At 46.5% G+C, this 20,140-nt stretch overlaps 1 protein-coding gene across 1 annotated transcript in view; it reads left to right on the top strand.

Moving 5' to 3' along the window:
- Positions 1-945: 945 nt before the first annotated feature.
- LOC142311441 (TLD domain-containing protein 2-like) overlaps positions 946-20,140 on the top strand; it is a 32,173-nt gene continuing 12,978 nt past the window's right edge. Inside the window, exon 1 of the mRNA XM_075349876.1 lies at positions 946-1,055. Coding sequence (XP_075205991.1) covers positions 1,023-1,055 — 33 coding nt within the window. The 5' untranslated portion in view covers positions 946-1,022. The remainder of the gene's footprint in view (positions 1,056-20,140) is intronic.

Raw genomic sequence — 20,140 nt, 5'->3', positions numbered from 1 at the left:
GTGTGTGGCCAGTATACTATATGGAAAGCTTTGTGGGGCCATTATATTATTTTGAGGGCTATGAAAGAGCCTTTATACTTTAGCATTATATGGAGGCCATTATACTGTATGCAAGTATATATATATATATATATATATATATATATATATAGTGTGAAGGTTTTTGTGGGCTCTATCATACTGTACGTAGGGCTGTGTGAGGGCGGTTATACTATTTGTAGTGTTAATAAGGGCCATTATACTGTATGTAGATCCATTATACTGCATGAAGGGCTGTGTGAGGGTCACAGTTGGGGGTCTTACTGTGCTTACTGTTTTGGGGGTCACCATTCATTGGTGGAGTAGTTGAAGGGGGATACAGTAGGGTCATCGTACTGTGTGTGTGAAGGGTACTGTGGAGGAATTTACTTTGGGGGTATCATACAGTGCTTGTGAGACACTTTTGTTGACATCATACTTTATGGCTGCATTGAAAGGGGAATCTAGGTGGCTGCAAAAGGAGGAAAATTACTTTGTAAGGGCTGTAAAGTTGTGAAATTTTCTCTTCTGTGACCCAGCTGAATATTTTTTTTGGGGGGTAGAGGGGGGCCCAATTAGAAATTCTGCTATGGGGCCCCATGATTTCTATGTACGCCCCTGATACAGGGTTCGCTCATCCCTAGCCATGAAGAAATGCAAGTAGCTTCTTTTGTATAAGTGAAGAAATGCTGCAGAGATTCTGCAATATCAAAAACTCCCCAAATACTCATTGTGGAACGTTAGCTGGTTAGTGTAGCTACCAATTTTAACCCTTTCATGAGCAAGCAGAAGTTGTTTCAACAATACTGCGCTGACTGATATGGATGACATGTTATATGATCATAATTGAGACTGTGTGTGCAAAGGTCTGGGTGTGCATAGGTGCCCTTGCTTACGATAGGTGTAGATATGCACAGTGGGTAGTGGGTGTGGATACTGTCACACAGCTCCAGTCTGCCAGCAGGCTCTTCTGGTTACACAGCATTGAGCGAAGCCTGGAGAGGATGAGAACCATCCGCTGCTCCTACACCCCTCTGGTGAGTGACACAACACAGCATGACCAAACACTACAAATACCAGCATTTACTATAATAACCGCCTCTCTGCTGGTGTAGCCTGATGCGTAACTAGCTAGTATTTGGGATTACTGTGCCTTTCACTGGGTATTATGTAGATGCCTTGCAGTCACTATGTCAACCAGGGAATATGAATGAATCTGGGGTATTGAGCGCCGTCTGTAAGATCTGTACACTGCAATATGGCTGAAAAAGCAGAGTACACGGCAATTATAGTCATGGCCCAGAGCGACGTGCAAAATCAGAGTACGACCTGAACATATTTCTTGTTCAAATGCTTAGAATATGTATATACAGGTGTGTGTGTGTATATATATATATATATATATATATATATATATATATATACATCTGTGGACAAGTGTATAGGAACCTCCTCCTGCATGCAGCCCCTGGTGCCATAGATTGGGCCTAGGGGGTAATTATTGATAGTATTACATGTATTTAGAACTTGTTTTACCAAGATGTCATTTTACAATCCATTTACCAATAACAATATAGATCTGCTGTATTCTGGTTGTAAGGAGTTATCACCAAATCGTCCAATTGCTAGGACCCTCACCAACTGCCATAATGGGGGTCTGGAATCTCCTGTGAGAATGGACCAATGGTCATGAGCACTACCACTCCTTTAATTTAGCCAGAATACTCCATTAAGACAGAAATTGAGAATTTTACTCCTGTTTATGTCACGCGAAGGTGGGGTACTGTATTTTAAATTTTTATTTTCCATGCAGTGGTGTATGATATGATATCACTGAAGTGATACAATATAGAAGATAACTAATGTAGGTATGGTGGTGCATGGTGGCACATAGACCGCAAAGGCATAGGTCGTAGATCTCTGATGTATCATCTGTAACAGGACCAGCAACTATCACATGCCAGCCTATACAAGTGGTACCTTCATATGGGACAGGACATTTGGGCACCCCAAAGTACTGCGTCTCAGGAGCCGCTACAACTCTCGCACTGCTATTCTCATGCTTCTGCCTGTCCCTCACAGAAAGGAAATGACTAATATTAGGATAAACTTTGACCATGTCTGTGAACACATAATACCGGGCAGTAATTTTTGTTAATAAACCTCTCAGGGACACACATGGCGGAGACATCAGTGCAATAAATCTATCCAGTGTCTCAGCAAAGACTTCAATTATGAATTCACATGGAAAACACCAATATTTTTTATTTTACTAGCTTATATAGTGCCATTCATTTTTTCTGTGCTTTACATTATCATCACTGTCCCTATTGGAGACAGTTTAAATTCCCTATCAAATATGTCAGTGCAGTATGGGTGGACACCCACACATATATGGGGAGAACACGCAGCGGATTTAATAAGGATTGTATACGTCACCAATTTTCTAAGTAAATATATATATGTAAAGCTGTTATTGACATTAAATTTTCACCAGATATTGGTAACAACCTATCCAATCCATACACAAAGAAATCAAACCATAGAGGTCCATAAATTTAGTGATATGTAATAATGAGAAATGACAAAGGGAAAAAGTATTTAACACGCTTAGGCTGCTTTCACACATCCGGCTTGAGCTCTGCGGCTCAATCCGGCTGTGCAAGCTATGCAACGGATGCGGTGAAAACACCACATCCTTTGCATAAGTTTTTACCATGCGGCCCGTCCGGTTTTTGCCGCTTGCGGCATGCTACTGAGCATGCGCAGTGGCAAAAACCGCATGCGGTGGCCGGATGCGGTTTTTGCCACATCGCGCCGCATCCGGCCGCCATAGGCATGCATTGAAAGATGCGCCGCATCGGCCGAATGCGGCGCAATGCGGTTTTCTTCAGCGCTCTATTGGGAGACCCAGACGATTGGGGTATAGCTACTGCCCTCCGGAGGCCACACAAAGCACTACACTAAAAAGTGCAAGGCCCCTCCCCTTCTGGCTATACCCCCAGTGGTATCACGGGTACTCCAGTTTTCAAGCTTTGTGCGAAGGAGGTCAGACATTCCATGCATAGCTCCACAGATTTTAGTCAGCAGTAGCTGCTGACTATTTCGGATGGAAGAAAAGAGGGCCCATATAGGGCCCCCAGCATGCTCCCTTCTCACCCGTAGATGGTGTTGTAAGGTTGAGGTACCTATTGCTGGTACAGGGGCTGGAGCCCCACATGCTGTTTTCCTTCCACATCCCCTTGTAGGGCTCTGTGGAAGTGGGATCCTGCCGGCCTCAAAGCTCCGACGCCGGGCTCCATCCACAGACCCATAGCACCTGGTGGATGCCGAGCAGGAGTACCATCAGGGACAAGGCCCTGCATCATACAGGTACTCTGTGTCCCCGGCAGGCACAGACACACTCTGGGCTGGCTGGGTGTTGTAGTGCGCCGGGGACCGTAACGCTAGAGCTAGTGTTCCTACAGTTTAACTGGGGGACTTTTTTTCTGTGTTGTGGGAACGCAGCGCCGACCCCCGCTGGACCGGCGGCGCTGCTGTGACTTTTAGTTCGCCGGGGACACGCCGACCGCGCTTTTACGGCGGTGGCGTTTATAAATCTAGTCCCCGGCTTTTGCGGCCTAGGACGCCGGCTGCTCCGATTCGTTCCCGCCCCCACCCTGTCAATCAGGGTAGGGGAGAGACGCTGTTTCACGGCAGCGACGAGGGCTGGAGCCTGATTTACATGCTCCAGCCCTCTCACTAGGCACAGAGGGAAGCAGGCTTCCCGCTCTTAGTCAGGAACGCCCAGGGCCCGCCCCCCCTCCTCTCTCAGGACGCCGGCAGCCATTACATGCATGTCTGGCTGGAGGAAGGACGCAAGGCTCTGGGAGACCTGGACTAGGGGGCTTTGGAGATCACACACCCGCTCTTAAGCGGGCGGTAAGCGGCTTTTCAGCTGGCCCCTCTAGTGCCTCAGTGTGTATTAGTGTACTGTGTCACTGGACATATATATATTTCCTTATTGCTTGCACTGTGAGGTCGCTTCCTGGCTGTATACCCAGATCGCTCTGAGGAGGCAGCAACATGTCATCCACAAAACGCAAGGCTGCCAAGGCTAGGGCTGTGTACACGGCGTGTGCTGCATGTGGGGCTGCTCTACCAGCAGGCTCCAAGGACCCCCATTGTGTGCAATGCTCAGATCCGGTGCTGCTTCGCCAGCCGGAGTCAGGAGAGATAGTGACCCAGGCTGAGACGCCTGTAAGTCCTGCCCCGGTGTCAGGGACAGACTTTGCAGTTTTTGCTGATAATATGTCTGTGACTATGGCAAAAATCCTTGAAACTTTGCAATCCATGCCTGGGGCTCAGTCTATGGACACGGCGAGGTCTCTGTCCTCTAATCCCCCTCAGTTGGATTTAATCCAGACTGCAAGGGGGTCCCCGGCTTCACAGGCTGAGTATTATGACTCAGATGATAGCCCCAGCCACCCTAAGCGGGCTCGCTGGGAAAGACCCTCAACGTCATCACACTGCTCAGGGTCTCAGCGCAATCAGTCGCTCTGTGATGCGTCTGATGAGAGTGATCAGGAGTCTTATCCTGGAACCCCTCTCAATCTGGATACCCCGGATGGGGACGCCATGGTAAACGAGCTTATCTCAGCCATCAATAGACTGTTGGATATTTCTCCCCCAGCCCCTTCTGCAGAGGAGGCAGCTGCAGAGCAGGAGAAGTTTCGTTTTCTCTATCCCAAGCGTAAATTAAGTGCTTTCTTGGATCACTCTGACTTCAGAGAGTCAATCCAGAAACACGACGCTCATCCAGAAAGGCGTTTCTCTAAACGTTCTAAGGATACACGTTTTCCTTTCCCCCCTGATGTGGTCAAGCGATGGACCCAGTGTCCAAAAGTTGACCCCCCGATTTCCAAACTTGCAGCTAGATCCATAGTTGCAGTGGAGGATGGCGCTTCACTTAAGGATGCCAATGACAGACAGATGGACCTCTGGTTAAAATCTGTCTATGAAGCTATCGGCGCGTCGTTTGCTCCAGCATTCGCAGCCGTATGGGCACTCCAAGCTATTTCAGCAGGGTTAGCAAAAGTGGATGCTATCTTACATCCAGCGGTGCCGCAAGTGGCGTCCCTTACCTCGCAGATGTCCGCGTTTGCGTCTTACGCTATCAATGCGGTCCTAGAATCTACCAGCCGCACCTCAATGGCGTCCGCCAATTCGGTAGTTTTGCGCAGAGCCTTGTGGTTAAAGGACTGGAAAGCAGATGCTGGTTCCAAAAAATGTTTAACCAGCCTGCCTTTATCTAGAGATAGACTGTTTGGCGAGCCATTGGCTGACATCATTAAACAGTCCAAGGGTAAAGACTCTTCTTTGCCCCAGCCCAGATCAAGCAAACCTCAGCAGAAAAAATGGCAGCAGAGGTTTCAGTCCTTTCGAGGTTCGGGCAAGACACAATTCTCCTCGTCCAAAGGGACTCAGAGGACGCAAAGAAGCTCAGATTCCTGGCGGGCTCACGCGCGCCCCAAGAAAGCAAATGGAGGAACCGCTTCCAAGCTACCTCATGACTTCCAGCCCCCCCCCTCCGCATCTCCGGTCGGGGGCAGGCTCTCCCGCTTTTCCGACATTTGGATGTCACAGGTCAAAGACCGGTGGGTGACAGACATTTTGTCTCGCGGGTACAGAATCGAGTTCAGTTCTCGTCCTCCAGCTCGGTTCTTCAGAACCTCCCCACATCCAGACCGAGCAGATGCCCTGCTGCAGGCGGTGGACTCCCTAAGAGCGGAAGGAGTAGTGGTTCCTGTACCGCCTCAGGAACAAGGGAGAGGGTTTTACTCCAATCTCTTTGTGGTTCCAAAAAAGGACGGCTCGTTCCGTCCTGTTCTGGATCTAAAGCTGCTCAACAAACATGTGCACGCCAGGCGGTTCCGGATGGAAACCCTCCGCTCTGTCGTGGCCTCAATGTCTCAAGGAGACTTCCTTGCCTCAATAGACATCAAAGATGCTTATCTCCACGTGCCAATTGCTACAGAACATCAACGTTTTCTACGTTTTGTGATAGGAAACGAACATCTTCAGTTCGTAGCTCTGCCATTCGGTCTGGCGACAGCCCCACGGGTTTTCACCAAGGTCATGGCGGCAGTGGTAGCGGTCTTGCACTCTCAGGGACACTCGGTGATCCCTTACCTAGACGATCTACTTGTCAAGGCACCCTCTCAAGAGGCATGCCAACTCAGTCTACATGCTACACTGGAGACTCTACAGACGTTCGGATGGATCATCAACTTTCCAAAGTCGAATCTGTCTCCGACACAGTCACTAACGTATCTTGGCATGGAGTTCCATACTCGAGCAGCGAGAGTGAAGCTTCCGCTGAACAAGCAGCGGTCACTACAGACAGGGGTGCAATCCCTCCTTCAGGGCCAGTCGCACCCCTTACGGCGCCTCATGCACTTCCTCGGGAAGATGGTGGCAGCCATGGAAGCAGTTCCCTTTGCGCAGTTTCATCTGCGTCCACTTCAATGGGACATTCTCCGCCAATGGGACGGGAAGTCAACGTCCCTGGACAGGAAAGTCTCTCTTTCCCAGACGGCCAAGGACTCTCTACAATGGTGGCTCCTTCCCACCTCATTGTCTCAGGGAAGATCCTTCCTGCCCCCATCCTGGGCAGTGGTCACGACAGATGCGAGTCTGTCAGGGTGGGGAGCAGTGTTTCTCCACCACAGGGCTCAGGGGACGTGGACTCCGCAGGAGTCCACCCTTCAGATCAATGTTCTGGAAATCAGAGCAGTGTATCTTGCCCTACTAGCCTTCCAGCAGTGGCTGGAAGGAAGGCAGATCCGAATTCAGTCGGACAACTCCACAGCGGTGGCATACATCAACCACCAAGGGGGGACACGCAGTCGGCAAGCCTTCCAGGAAGTCCGGCGGATTCTGATGTGGGTGGAAGCCACGGCCTCCACCATATCCGCAGTTCACATCCCCGGCGTAGAAAACTGGGAAGCAGACTTCCTCAGTCGCCAGGGCATGGACGCAGGGGAATGGTCCCTTCACCCGGACGTGTTTCAGGAAATCTGTCGCCGATGGGGAGTGCCGGACGTCGACCTAATCGCGTCCCGGCACAACAACAAGGTCCCGGCATTCATGGCGAGGTCGCGCGATCAAAGAGCTCTGGCGGCAGACGCATTGGTTCAAGATTGGTCGCAGTTCCGGCTCCCATACGTCTTTCCACCTCTGGCACTCTTGCCCAGAGTGTTACGCAAGATCAGATCCGATTGCAGCCGCGTCATACTCGTCGCCCCAGACTGGCCGAGGAGATCGTGGTATCCGGATCTGTGGCATCTCACGGTCGGTCGACCGTGGTCACTGCCAGACCGACCAGACTTACTGTCCCAAGGGCCGTTTTTCCATCAGAATTCTGCGGCCCTGAACCTGACTGTGTGGCCATTGAGTCCTGGATCCTAGCGTCTGCAGGATTATCTCAAGGAGTCGTAGCCACAATGAGACAAGCTAGGAAGTCAACGTCTGCTAAGATCTACCACAGAACGTGGAAGATTTTCTTATCTTGGTGCTCTGCACAGAGAGTATCCCCTTGGCCATTTGCATTGCCCACCTTTCTTTCCTTCCTGCAATCAGGGTTGGAAAAGGGCTTGTCGCTCAGCTCCCTTAAAGGGCAAGTCTCGGCACTGTCGGTGTTTTTTCAGAAGCGTCTAGCACGTCTTCCTAGGGTGCGCACGTTCCTACAGGGGGTCTGTCATATTGTGCCCCCGTACAAGCGGCCGTTAGATCCATGGGATCTGAACAGAGTACTTGTTGCTCTGCAAAAGCCGCCCTTCGAGCCTCTAAAGGACGTTTCCTTTTCTCGCCTGTCACAGAAAGTGGCGTTTCTTGTCGCGATCACATCGCTTCGGCGAGTGTCTGAGCTGGCAGCTTTGTCATCCAAGGCTCCTTTCCTGGTGTTCCACCAGGACAAGGTAGTGCTGCGCCCCATTCCGGAGTTTCTCCCTAAGGTCGTATCCTCGTTTCATCTTAATCAGGATATATCCTTGCCTTCCTTTTACCCTCATCCGGTTCACCGGTATGAAAAGGACTTACGTTTGCTAGATCTGGTGAGAGCACTCAGAATCTACATTTCCCGAACGGCGCCCATGCGCCGTTCCGATGCTCTTTTTGTCCTTGTCGCTGGTCCGCGCAAGGGATTGCAGGCTTCTAAAGCCACCCTGGCTCGATGGATCAAAGAACCAATTCTAGAGGCCTACCGCTCTGCGGGGCTTCCGGTTCCTTCAGGGCTAAAAGCCCACTCAACCAGAGCCGTGGGTGCGTCCTGGGCATTACGACACCAGGCTTCGGCTCAACAGGTGTGCCAGGCAGCAACCTGGTCCAGTCTGCACACTTTCACCAAGCATTATCAGGTGCATACCTATGCTTCGGCGGATGCCAGCTTAGGTAGAAGAGTCCTGCAGGCGGCAGTGACATCCCCGTAGGGGGGGGCTGTTTTCTTGCAGCTCTAACATGAGGTATTTCTTTACCCACCCAGGGACAGCTTTTGGACGTCCCAATCGTCTGGGTCTCCCAATAGAGCGCTGAAGAAGAAGGGAATTTTGTTACTTACCGTAAATTCCTTTTCTTCTAGCTCTTATTGGGAGACCCAGCACCCGCCCTGTTGTCCTTCGGGATTTTTTTGTGGTTTGCGGGTACACATGTTGTTCATGTTGAACGGTTTTTTCGGTTCTCCGATGTTTCTCGGAGTTAATTTGTTTAAACCAGTTATTGGCTTCCTCCTTCTTGCTTTGGCACTAAAACTGGAGTACCCGTGATACCACGGGGGGGTATAGCCAGAAGGGGAGGGGCCTTGCACTTTTTAGTGTAGTGCTTTGTGTGGCCTCCGGAGGGCAGTAGCTATACCCCAATCGTCTGGGTCTCCCAATAAGAGCTAGAAGAAAAGGAATTTACGGTAAGTAACAAAATTCCCTTCTTTTTTGCCGCACGAAAAAACGTGCCAGGCAACGTTCCATCGGGCCGCCGCATCGGCTAAATCTGCCGCATGCGGCAAAAAACGGATGGAACGCAAGGCTTTGCGGCACAATGTGGCACTAATTAAAGTCTATGCAGAAAAAACGCAACCGGCAGCAAAAAAAACGGTTGCGATTTTCCTGCAAAGTGCCGGAGTGTGCCGCATTGCAGAAACCGGAGGTGTGAAAGCAGCCTTACCAAAATGAATTTAAAACTTCGTAAAAAAGTCTTTGTTGGTGATGACAGCTTCAAGACACCTATATGGAGAAACTAGTAGCATGCATTGCTCAGGTGCGATTTTGGACCAGTCTTCCACACAAACATTCTTCAGATATTGAATGTTCTGTGGGCTCCTTCTATGAACTCTGAGCTTTAGTTCTTTCCATAAATTTTCTATTGGATTCAGGTCAGGTGATTGGCTGGATCATTCTAGCAGCTTTATTTTTTTTCTCTGAAACCAATTGAGAATTTCCTTGGCTCTGTGTTTCGGATCATTCTCTTGATGAAGTTTCACCCTGGTTTCATTTTCAACATCCTGGTAGATGGCAGCAAATTTTTATCAAGAATGTCTCGGTACATTTGTACATTCATTCTTCCTTCAATTATATGAAGTTTCCTAGTGACATATGCTGAAAAACTGCCCCACACCATGTTGGTATTGTGTTATTGGGATGATATGCAGTGGATTTGGTGTGTATTATGACATCCAAAGAGTTCAATTTTGGTCTCATCTGACCAGACTATATTCTCCCAGTATTTCAAAGGTCTGTCTAAATGTTGTTGAGCAAACGAGCACATGCTTTTTGTTCAACAATGGAGTATTGCGTATTGAGTATTGGAGTATTGGTTTGGTTTTTTTTAAAAAAAAATTGTACCTGCTGATTCCAGGTCTTTCTGTAGCTCTTCACAGATAGTTCTTGGCTTTTGGACAACTCTTCTGGTAATTCTTTTCCCTCCTCTGTCTGAAATCTGAGCACATGGTTGTGGCTGGCTCATGGTGAAATGATGTTCTTTCTAATTTCAGGATTAAGGCTCCAACAGGTCTTGAGACAGCTCACTGGTTTTACACTTTATGAGATGCTTCTTATGTGGCACCTTGAAAATGAGACTTTTTATATGTCAATAAGTTGAGCAGCTGATATTATTTTTCACTAAGTGGTAAGATTGCTTTCTAATTACAGACAGATTTCAGCTGTTGACATGACTTTCCATGTCTTTTTGCAGCTCTCTTTCTTCGTGTGTTCAATACTTGTTTCCATGTGTCATTTCTCATTATTACACACACATAATTTATGGACATCTATGGTTTGATTTCTTTGCCTGTGTGGATTGGATGGGTTGTAACTGACATCTGGTGAGACATTCATGTCAATAGCACTCTTAAGGGGGTGTTACACGCAGTGATATTGCTAGCGATATCGCTGGTGAAAGCACCCGCCCCCGTCGTTTGTGCATCACGGGCAAATCGCTGTGACGCACAAAATCGTTTGGGGCCGTCACACGGGACTTACCTGCCTAGCGACATCACTGTTGCCGGCGAACCGCCTCCTTTCTAAGGGGGCGGTTCATTCAACGTCACAGCGGCGTCACTAAGTGTCCGCCCAATAGAAGCGGAGGGGCGGAGATGAGCGTCCGTAACATTCCGCCCACCTTATTCCTTCCGCATTGCCGGCGGCCGCAGGTAAGCTGTACTTCGTCATTCCCGAGGTGTCACACGTAGCGATGTGTGCTGCCTTGGGAACGACGAACAACCTGCAAGCTCAACAATCAACGATTTTTTTTAAAAGGAACGACGTGTCAACAATGGACGAAAAGGTGAGTATTTTCCATCGTCAACAATCGCTCCTTGCTGTCACACGCAACGACTTTGCTAATGATGCTGGATGTGCGTCACGGAATCCGTCACCCCGGCGATATATCTTTAGATCCGTCGTTGCGTGTAACGGGGCCTTTAAAATATATTTACTTAGAAAATTGATGATGTGTTCAATACTTATTTTACCCACTGTACAAACTCCTTTCAGATGCTGTCCTTGGTGGGATTTGAACAAAGGACTCCTAGGCTGCAAAACAACAGTGCTATCTACTGAGCCACAACTTGTATCTAATAGAATATATTGGTGTAAGTGTTTTAATGTGCAAGTAAGAAAGTGAAAATTTCTGAATTCCCTTAGACCACTGTGCAGGTGTGGTCTTTAAAGCTATAATTTGTGGGAGAAACAGTCAAACAGTGTTTAATTTCTGTGCAGCACCTCCACAGGAAATATGGAGCATTGCCTGGTGGCATTCAAATCAATAGGATCCCCAGCAATTTATAGCCATGCTGGGTCCTCCAGAAAGCAATGATCTCTTGTACACAGTCACAACTTTGGGTAAAATATGAAGTTTGTGAAATTGTGATATAGGAATTCTTGTTCTAATTAATAAATCTGTGATGGGTAAATAAAAATGAGTGGAATGGAATCTTATGGCATATTTCTTCTCATTGACATCTCCGTGAAACAAAAAGACACAATAATGAATTTACAGCAGTTGCAATCACTAACCCACAATGTGCTCGGCCTTAAGGCCCCCACACACATTAGACTAAAGTCATTGAAACCTGTCAATATCGGTGGGATCACCTATCAGTCTAATGTATATGGTGGCTTCGCGACTCTTCCAGGACAAATGATGTTAAGAGATAGAAGAATCTGCTCCGCTGAAATGAATGGTAGCCTCTATTGTTCTCCAGTGGAGTCTGCCATAGAGAACAAATGAGTGCTCTACTGTGCCGAGGGTTCCTGAGTATAGGGGAACTGGAGAATATAGCTGACAGCTGTCTAATATATTGTGACCTTAATACCTTGAGCCATCATATATTACTTATAATATTCATGTCTGAGGTCTTGTTTTAGTTCAAAAAGGTAACTGCAATAATAGTGGCTGGTGGTATGAACATACTACTAAGGTGACATTCTCTATCACAATTATTTCTTGTAGGTATTTTATTGTTCGATATTAAATTCTTTGTATTGTTTTATGTTGACTGATTTTAATATAAATTTTTTTTGTCAAAGAAGATAAAAGATGTATGTGTTTTCATGTGTTGTGAATGGGGAGTGAGGAGAAAGCCCCTGCCAGAGGAGTATCGCTCTTGAAAGGACTATAATTTGCCATTGATATTCCAGTGGCTCGGTTCCTTCTCTTTCCTGACATAATCTGTCTGGGTAGAGTCGGGAGGTCAAAAAAACATCAGGTGGTCTGCCGAAAATCAGAGGGTCTGACTTAACACCTATCTGGTGAATCGCAGTTTCTTGAGTAGGCAGGCTAGCCAGATAATCTGTAGCTCTCTCTAGTCAAGTCTGAGCATTAGAGAAAAAGGTGACCAAGACACCCACCTATTAGACATTAAGACTGGGGCTAGGTGGCGATATGTATCGTGCGACACTTCATCTTATTCCAGCATCGCTCCGGTCTTTATCCAACGATTTGTGATCTGCCCGCAGCTCCAGTGCCTACTTCTGGCTCTTATAGATACAATGAGAGCTTGTGATGTAACTTCTGACTTCTGGCCAGGCACAAGATGACACTTGACTAGACGCAGGACTAGAGTGATGCCGAAAAATGATGAAGCCACCGGAGGATAGGTGTAAGATAAGCTGCAGGGGGCTTACATTTAAAGCGCTACTCCAGTACTGAAGGAAAAAAAATGCTGGACTTCTGCTTTAAGTCAATTGAAAAACCTTTTTAAAGGGCTTGTCCTTGGGCAAAAAAGTTATCAGAATGTATTGTAAATAGCAATTATTTGAAAATACTAATATATTTTAAGTATAATTAGAGCCTGATATCGCAAATTCACATTCCCTCTTATGGTCCCACAAGATCTATTTCCGTTTGTTTCAGTACAGAGAGCTTTCCCTTCTTTGTATCAGTTAATTGGCTATACTGCAGCCTTCTATGTCATGATGGATGCATAGACGGAAGAGGTGGCTAGTGAGTGGATTTAAATAGCATTTTGAAGCTAAAAGTAGACACTGGAAATGGCAAAAGATTAAAAAAAAAGTTGGAAAACTAATCTAAAAGAGAATGTAATGTTCCGTTGAGAGCAAACGTGTAGGGAGAATGCCCATTTTAAAGCTTTTTTCTTTCCAAGTTGTATATTAAGGAGCACACAGCCCCCCAGCCCCCGGCTTCTTGCTTTATCAGGGGTGGTACACTACTGAAGATTAACAGTTCGGATAATCAGCATGGTTGCAACACTAGTCCAAACTGTGCTCTTTTCAGGAGAAATGATTGATTGCTCTCAGTGAGAGAAACAAAATTAAAATGTTGTAGTTGTGATACCTTTTAATGGCTAACTAAAATAAAATATGATGTTAAAAAGTTAACATCATATTTTATTTTATTTTATTTTAGTTAGCCATTAAAAGGTATCACAACTACAAAATTTTAATTTTGTTTCTCTCACTGAGAGCAATCAATCATTTTTCAACTGGCTAACACGGTACCAAAACCTTTTTCTTTTAACTTTTCAGGAGAAGCGCAGGGTGACTGAGGCTGGTCTAGCGATCCAGCTTCACATAGACACAATCAGGGTATACAGCATAGAGCCTGGTCATGTCACTCATTGCCTAGGTATCTGGTCAGGCTAAGAATGTAGGGTGACTGTTGTACCTAGGCAATGAACTGTCGTTATGGCATTAAAAATCCCTTTATTCATTAGAACGAAGAGGATTTTTTATTAAAGGTTGAAATTACAAAGTTGCCTGTTCTTGCAAACACTTTGCAATTTTACCCATTCATGAACTTGAGACAACACATTTAAAGGGGACTTGTCACCACATCTAACGTGACTAGTTATTGCTCTCATTTTATTCCTGTTGCTCCCCTAAGTGTTATTGTTATAAATTTTCCATATGGTTCCAGAGATTTGGGCCTTTTTACTTAGTGTTAATTGTTATGGTCTGGCTCACAGGATTTTCCGGATGCATGTCTTTAGAATGCTCTGCAGCAGGATTAACAAAGAGCCGAAACTGCCCACTTAACACCGGTCCTTTCCAAGCTTCCTTCACACGTCCCTTCAAAACGCACATGTTTTACGGATCGTGGAGAAGGTCTGTATGCGTGTGTGCGTTCTGTGTGCTGTCCCTGTGCTATCCGTGTGACATCCGGATAGCACACGGACAGCATGACCTTGGATGCTTACCTGTCCCCGGTGCTTCTGTCTCCTGTGCTGCTGTTTCTTCTGGGTCCGTGGTGAGTGCAGAGAATATGCATAAGCATAATGATTGGGCCTGGAAGTAACAGCAGCACCGGAGACAGGCAAGTATAAAAATTCTTTATTTTTATGTGACCTACGTTTTCTCCGGTACGTGTCTCACACTGATGTCACTAGGATCACATCAGTGTCTTGTCCGTGTTACATCCGTGCTGCCAGAGAAAAATGAACATGTCACTGTGTGGAGCACATGGACATGTGTGTGCTCAACACGGATACATGGTCTGTAGGAAAAGATAGACATGTTTGCATACCCATTGATTTGAATGGATCTACGGACGTGTGAGGGAAGCCTTAAATAGAGTCTGGAGGGGCAACTTCAGGGGTGTTATATGGGCAAAATGGGGCAGCTTTAACAATGAATTATATTGGCACAAATAAGACTACATTATGATTTTGTTAATAACACTTTAAAGACAGCCTGCATATGTGTAAAGAGCGAGCTGTCAGTCAAAGTGTGGGTTGTGATTACAGCCACAGCTCACAGTATAGTGCTCCTATGACTGAAAGCCAGCAGCTCCCATTAAAATATAGGGTTTTTTTTCTCCTGCTAGGAGGCTGGGCAGCATGATAATGTTATTTACCTGAAGATTAACCCTCTAATAGCAGGTAAATAGCATTTTTGCTCAGGTTCCAATCCTGAAATAGCTAATACTTTTTCCAGCAGTTTATGCATCTGTGTTCATATTTGCTCCATAGCTCCCTGAGGTCCAATGCCCAGCTGCCTATGGTACCTGCAGCTAGTCAATGTCTTGTAACCCAAAAGCCACAAGCAGGTGAAATGCTTTTACATCTTGTAAGGAAATTGCCAAATCTATTTTTTATATTTGATGACACTTGGTTTAGTCACTTATTAATTATTATTATTTCTGTTGCTGATGTACAGGAATCATCCTTTCATGCACTCATCCCTGGTGGGCTTGTGAAAATACATTACAGACAATATAATCACACAGAGCTACAGTAAAACATATGGAGGAAGGGATTGTGCAAAAGACACTATAATAAACGTATCCTATACATCAAAATATTGGAAAAACCAGGTACAAGAAAGCAGCCATGTACATTAAGTTTTTTCAATAAATGGCTCCCACTTTTTTCATTCTGATTTATCACTCAATCTGGGTGGTCTTTTGTTGCCACTGGGGGGACCCAATCCACAGAGAATTGGACACAGCTCCTATTCTGGTCAGTAGCAAGCAATAACCGGAGGTACAATTGACTGAGCATCATCGGATCATCATCTAAGAAAAAGAGCGACATGAGTTTAATGAACCATTAAATGTCTGCTGGACCCAGTGATCCAAAACATTTACTGCTAATTTTCCTGCTTTACACATAATAATACTGTTGCCATTGAAGTAGTGCAGACGTGTTGAGCTTGTAATTGGAGCTCGGCCTAAATACTACATGTAACAGTTTTGTATGGGGTCAGTGGGTGCACTATTTACCCTACAAAATGAGACGTGTTTAGCCAACATCGCAACCTTACAAAATGTGTTTATATCACAATATGACAAGTCATTGTGCCAGGCACGAACATGATGATACCGCAAATAATTCTGGATCCGGTGCTGCAGGGCGAGGGAGCGTTGTGCAATTCTATATAACTGGGCTGTAAATCATTCACCATTTTTACCTCCGTTACCCAGAATTTATAGAAGGATGTTCCTGGATGTTTCTATTGAAACAGAATAAAATATAATGTGAATAATTTTATCAAAGAGGTTGTCTGTTTTGGGCAAGTAGCCTGTCCACTACACAGGTTTCTTGTGAGGGGAACCTGCAGGTGGGACCACCATCGGTTAGTTTCTGATTCTTGGAGAATAGTAATATAACATTTTATGAATACATTTATACAACTTTCCAAAAATATTCATATAAAACAAAGTTCACAATTTGTCCCCATGTCTGGATTCGCCTACATCTGTAGATAATTCTTATTCATGGTCAATAATAATAAGAATTTGGTGGTGTGTAAATGGTGTGGAGAACATTGGGCATTTGAAACAGTACAATCACTGTTTATAGACTGAACATTTAGCATCACAGTATATTTTAATGTAAACTTTAGATGAGTGACTGATACAGATATTGATGATTTTTATTTTTGATTTAATATAAACATTTGTTTTTATGCATATAACGTAGGCAATAATAGGTATACATACCATGAAATGAAAAAATAATCAATTATTGCTACATGTAAAAATAGATTTTAGGGATTATTTAATTAGTACTTTTAAGGGTGCTTTACACGCTGCGACATCGCTAACGATATATCGTCGGGGTCACGTCGTTAGTGACGCACATCCGACGCCGTTAGTGACATCGCAGCGTGTGACACCAAGGAGTGACGATCAACAATCGCAAAAACGTCAAAAATCATTGATCGTTGCCACGTCACACCTTTTCATAATATCGTTGGTGGGGCATGCCGCTGGTTGTTCGTCGTTCCTGCGGTGTCACACATCACTATGTGTGACACCGCAGGAATGACGAACATCTCCTTACCTGCGTCCACCGGCAATGAGGAAGGAAGGAGGTGGGCGGCATCTTCTGGCCGCTCATCTCTGCCCCACCTCTGCTATTGGGCGGCCGCTTAGTGACGCCGCAGTGACGTCACTATGATGCCGAACGCACCTCCCCCTTGAAGGAGGGATTGTTCGGCGGTCACAGCAACGTCGCTGAACAGATATGTGCATGTGACGCTGCCGTAGCGATAATGTTCACTATGGCAGCGATCACCAAATGTCGCACGATCGACGGAGGCGAGTGCTATCGCGCACGACATCGCTAGCAATCGCTAGCGATGTCGCAGCATGTAAAGCACCCTTTAGGGTAGATAAACGCCATACAAGAGGGTCTTTTTCTCAGGATCTCCCTTTATGATCCATAGTGGGGAGCTGATGCTATAGTGGCTTGTACAGGCACCAGCCAGCAGCTTCCCCTAATGTGGGTAATGGTATCTGACAATTTTAAAGGGGTTGTCCACTACTTGAGGCCTGAAACACACATCCGTTAAACACGTGCGTGTTTGGTCCGTCTCCGTATGTACCGGAGACACGGACAAACATGCACCAATGTTAATCTATCATTGAGGTCACACGTGCATTATTCCATAAGGTCCGTGTGTCCGTGATGCGTATGTGTTTCCGTTTTGCACGGAAGCATGTCAGTTTTTTGCACGGAACACGCACACACGGACCCCATGAAAGTCAATGGGTATGTGCGCACAATAACGTGACACGGATGCATCTCTGCATGCTCCGTGTACCTTTTGTGCTTTTTTGTAGCGATGTCGGTCATTCTTTCTTTTTCTATCTACGTCGGTCAATCTTCCTCAGTCCGTCGGTCGGTCTCTCTCTGTCTGTCTGTCTCTCTTTCTGTCTTGTCTGTCCCTCTCTCTGTCTGTCGGTCAGTCTCCCCCCTCTCTCATACTTACCGATCCCCGATCCCCGGCGCGGCGCTGTACAGCTGTTCACTAAACTCCAGCGGCTTTTACTATTTTGAAAAAGCCAGCCGCTCATCAAACAATCTCGTATTCCCTGCTTTCCCCACGCTGAGTGACAGCTGTCTCACTGCAGTCAAGCACAGCCACCGGTGGGCGGGTCTATACTGTGCAGTTAAAAAAATAAATAAATAATTAAAAAAAATGACGTGTGGTCCCCCCCATTTTGATACCAGCCAAGGTAAAGTCACACGGCTGAAGGCAGGTATTCTCAGGATGGGGAGCTCCACATTATGGGGAGCCCCCCAGCCTAACAATATCAGCCAGCAGCCGCCCAGAAATGCCGCATCCATTAGATGGGACAGTCCTGGGACTCTACCCGGCTCTTCCCGAATTGCCCTGGTGCATTGGCAATTGGGGTAATAAAGAGTTAATGGCAGCCCATAGCTGCCACTAAGTCCAAGATTAATCATTGCAGGCGTCTATGAGATACCTTCCATGATTAATCTGAAAATTACAGTAAATAAACACATACACCCGAAAAAATCCTTTATTTGAAATAATAAACAAAAAAAAAACCCTCGTTCACCAATTTATTATGCCCCAAATACCCATCCATGTCCGGCGTAATCCACGGAGGTCCCACGTCGCTTCCAGCTCTGCTACATGAAGGTGACAGGAGCGGCAGAAGAACACCGCCGCTCCTGTCTGCTCCACACAGCAACTGAGGTGAGTATCGCGATCAGCGATGACGTCACTTAGGTAACTCGCGGCCACCGCTGGATCCTCCAACTGTGACTGCAAGTCGCCCGGGTGACAGCGATGAAGACACAGGTGAGTTGCGGTCACGGGGGGAGGATCCAGCTAGCCGCAGGTAACCTGAGTGACAGCAGCGGTAATTGCGCTGCTCACTTCAGTCACTCAGGGGATTAGCGGTCACTGGTGAGTCCTTCACGGGTGACCGCTAATCAGGACGCGACACAGACAGAGCCGCAGGATGACAATGAAGTCGGGTGAAGTTCACCCGAGTTCATTCTCAGCGCACGACTCTGTCTGCAGGTAAGCATCAACGAAATTTTACATCACACACGGACATTTCACATGGACAACACACACACGTCAGTTAAGTTTCACACGCACACACGGACATTCCACACGCACACACGGCTAGCATACGCAGTTCACACACGCCACACGGACCATAAAAACGGACACAAAAACGGGACACGGACCCGAAAAATGGACGTAACACACGTGCGTGTTTTTTCACGGATGTGTGTTTCAGGCCATAACATTGCTAGCCTTAGGATAGATCATCAATAGAGATGAGCGAACCTGAGGTTCGGTTTTCAAACCAAACCCCAAATTTAAAAATCAAGGTCGTGTTCGGGATTGGATGCTTTACGTGCAAACAAAACTTGTGCGAGCAGTGCTGTGCTCAGGTATGTTTGGTGCTCAGCCCTGTGCGAGCTGTTTGCAGTGTTTGAATGGCGCACTCTGGGGGTAACAGCATAATCACATGTAGTGTGCAACAAAAAAAAAAGTTTGAAAAAGCCTGCCCACCCTCCCCCAGAAGTGATCTACGTATGGCTGGATGTATGTAGGAGGAGACTCAAACTGCCAATCAGTGATTTGATCTGAGGTTTGAGTCAAGCTCAAGCCTGTGGAGCTAGGCTTGTTGGCTGCCGGCGAACCGAGCCTTGACGGAACTGCTCATCTCTAATCATCAATGTCTGAGCGTCTGGCGTCCAACACCCCGCACTCCCGCCGTTCAGCCAGAAATGGCCAGTTCTGAAGCTGCCTCGTCTCCTGATAGTGGTCTCGGCCGGGTACTGCACGTTCACCTCCTATTGATTTGAATGGCAGGCGGATGTGCAGCACCCATCCTTGGACACTGTCAGTTGACGGGGCAGCTTCAGATCTGAGCATTTCCGGGTGCCTGCTCCCGCTAGCAACAAGAACAGTTGATTGGTGGGGGTGTGGGGTGTCAGACCCAGGTCATCAATGTCTGATTGTCCGATCCTAAGGATAAGCCATCAATGTAAAAGTGGTTGCTAACCTCTTTAACTGTCAGGCTGACACGATCAGACAGCATATTACAGACCCCCACACACATTAGACTAAACTTAGTTGAATTTAGGCGTGATTGACAGACAGCTTAATATGTATGGGGGCCTCACAACTCTCCACTGACAGAAGATATTGGGGGAAAGAAGGATCCAACCTGTTGGGAGATAAGCCCCTCGACTCCCACTGATCTGATATTGACGTTATTGTTGTTAGGATAGGTCATCAATATCTTAGTCCTGGATACCTCCTTTAAGATTTATGAAAAGATCACATACGTTTTCTGACCAATAGGTTGTTGATTTCTTAGTGTATGGATTTCACAGTAGTTTATTAACTACAAGCAG

Source organism: Anomaloglossus baeobatrachus, chromosome 5 (genome assembly GCF_048569485.1).
Source record: "Anomaloglossus baeobatrachus isolate aAnoBae1 chromosome 5, aAnoBae1.hap1, whole genome shotgun sequence".
NCBI lineage: Eukaryota > Metazoa > Chordata > Amphibia > Anura > Aromobatidae > Anomaloglossus > Anomaloglossus baeobatrachus.
The sequence above is the reverse complement of the archived record's forward strand: the minus strand, read 5'-3'. Positions and strand labels throughout refer to the sequence as shown.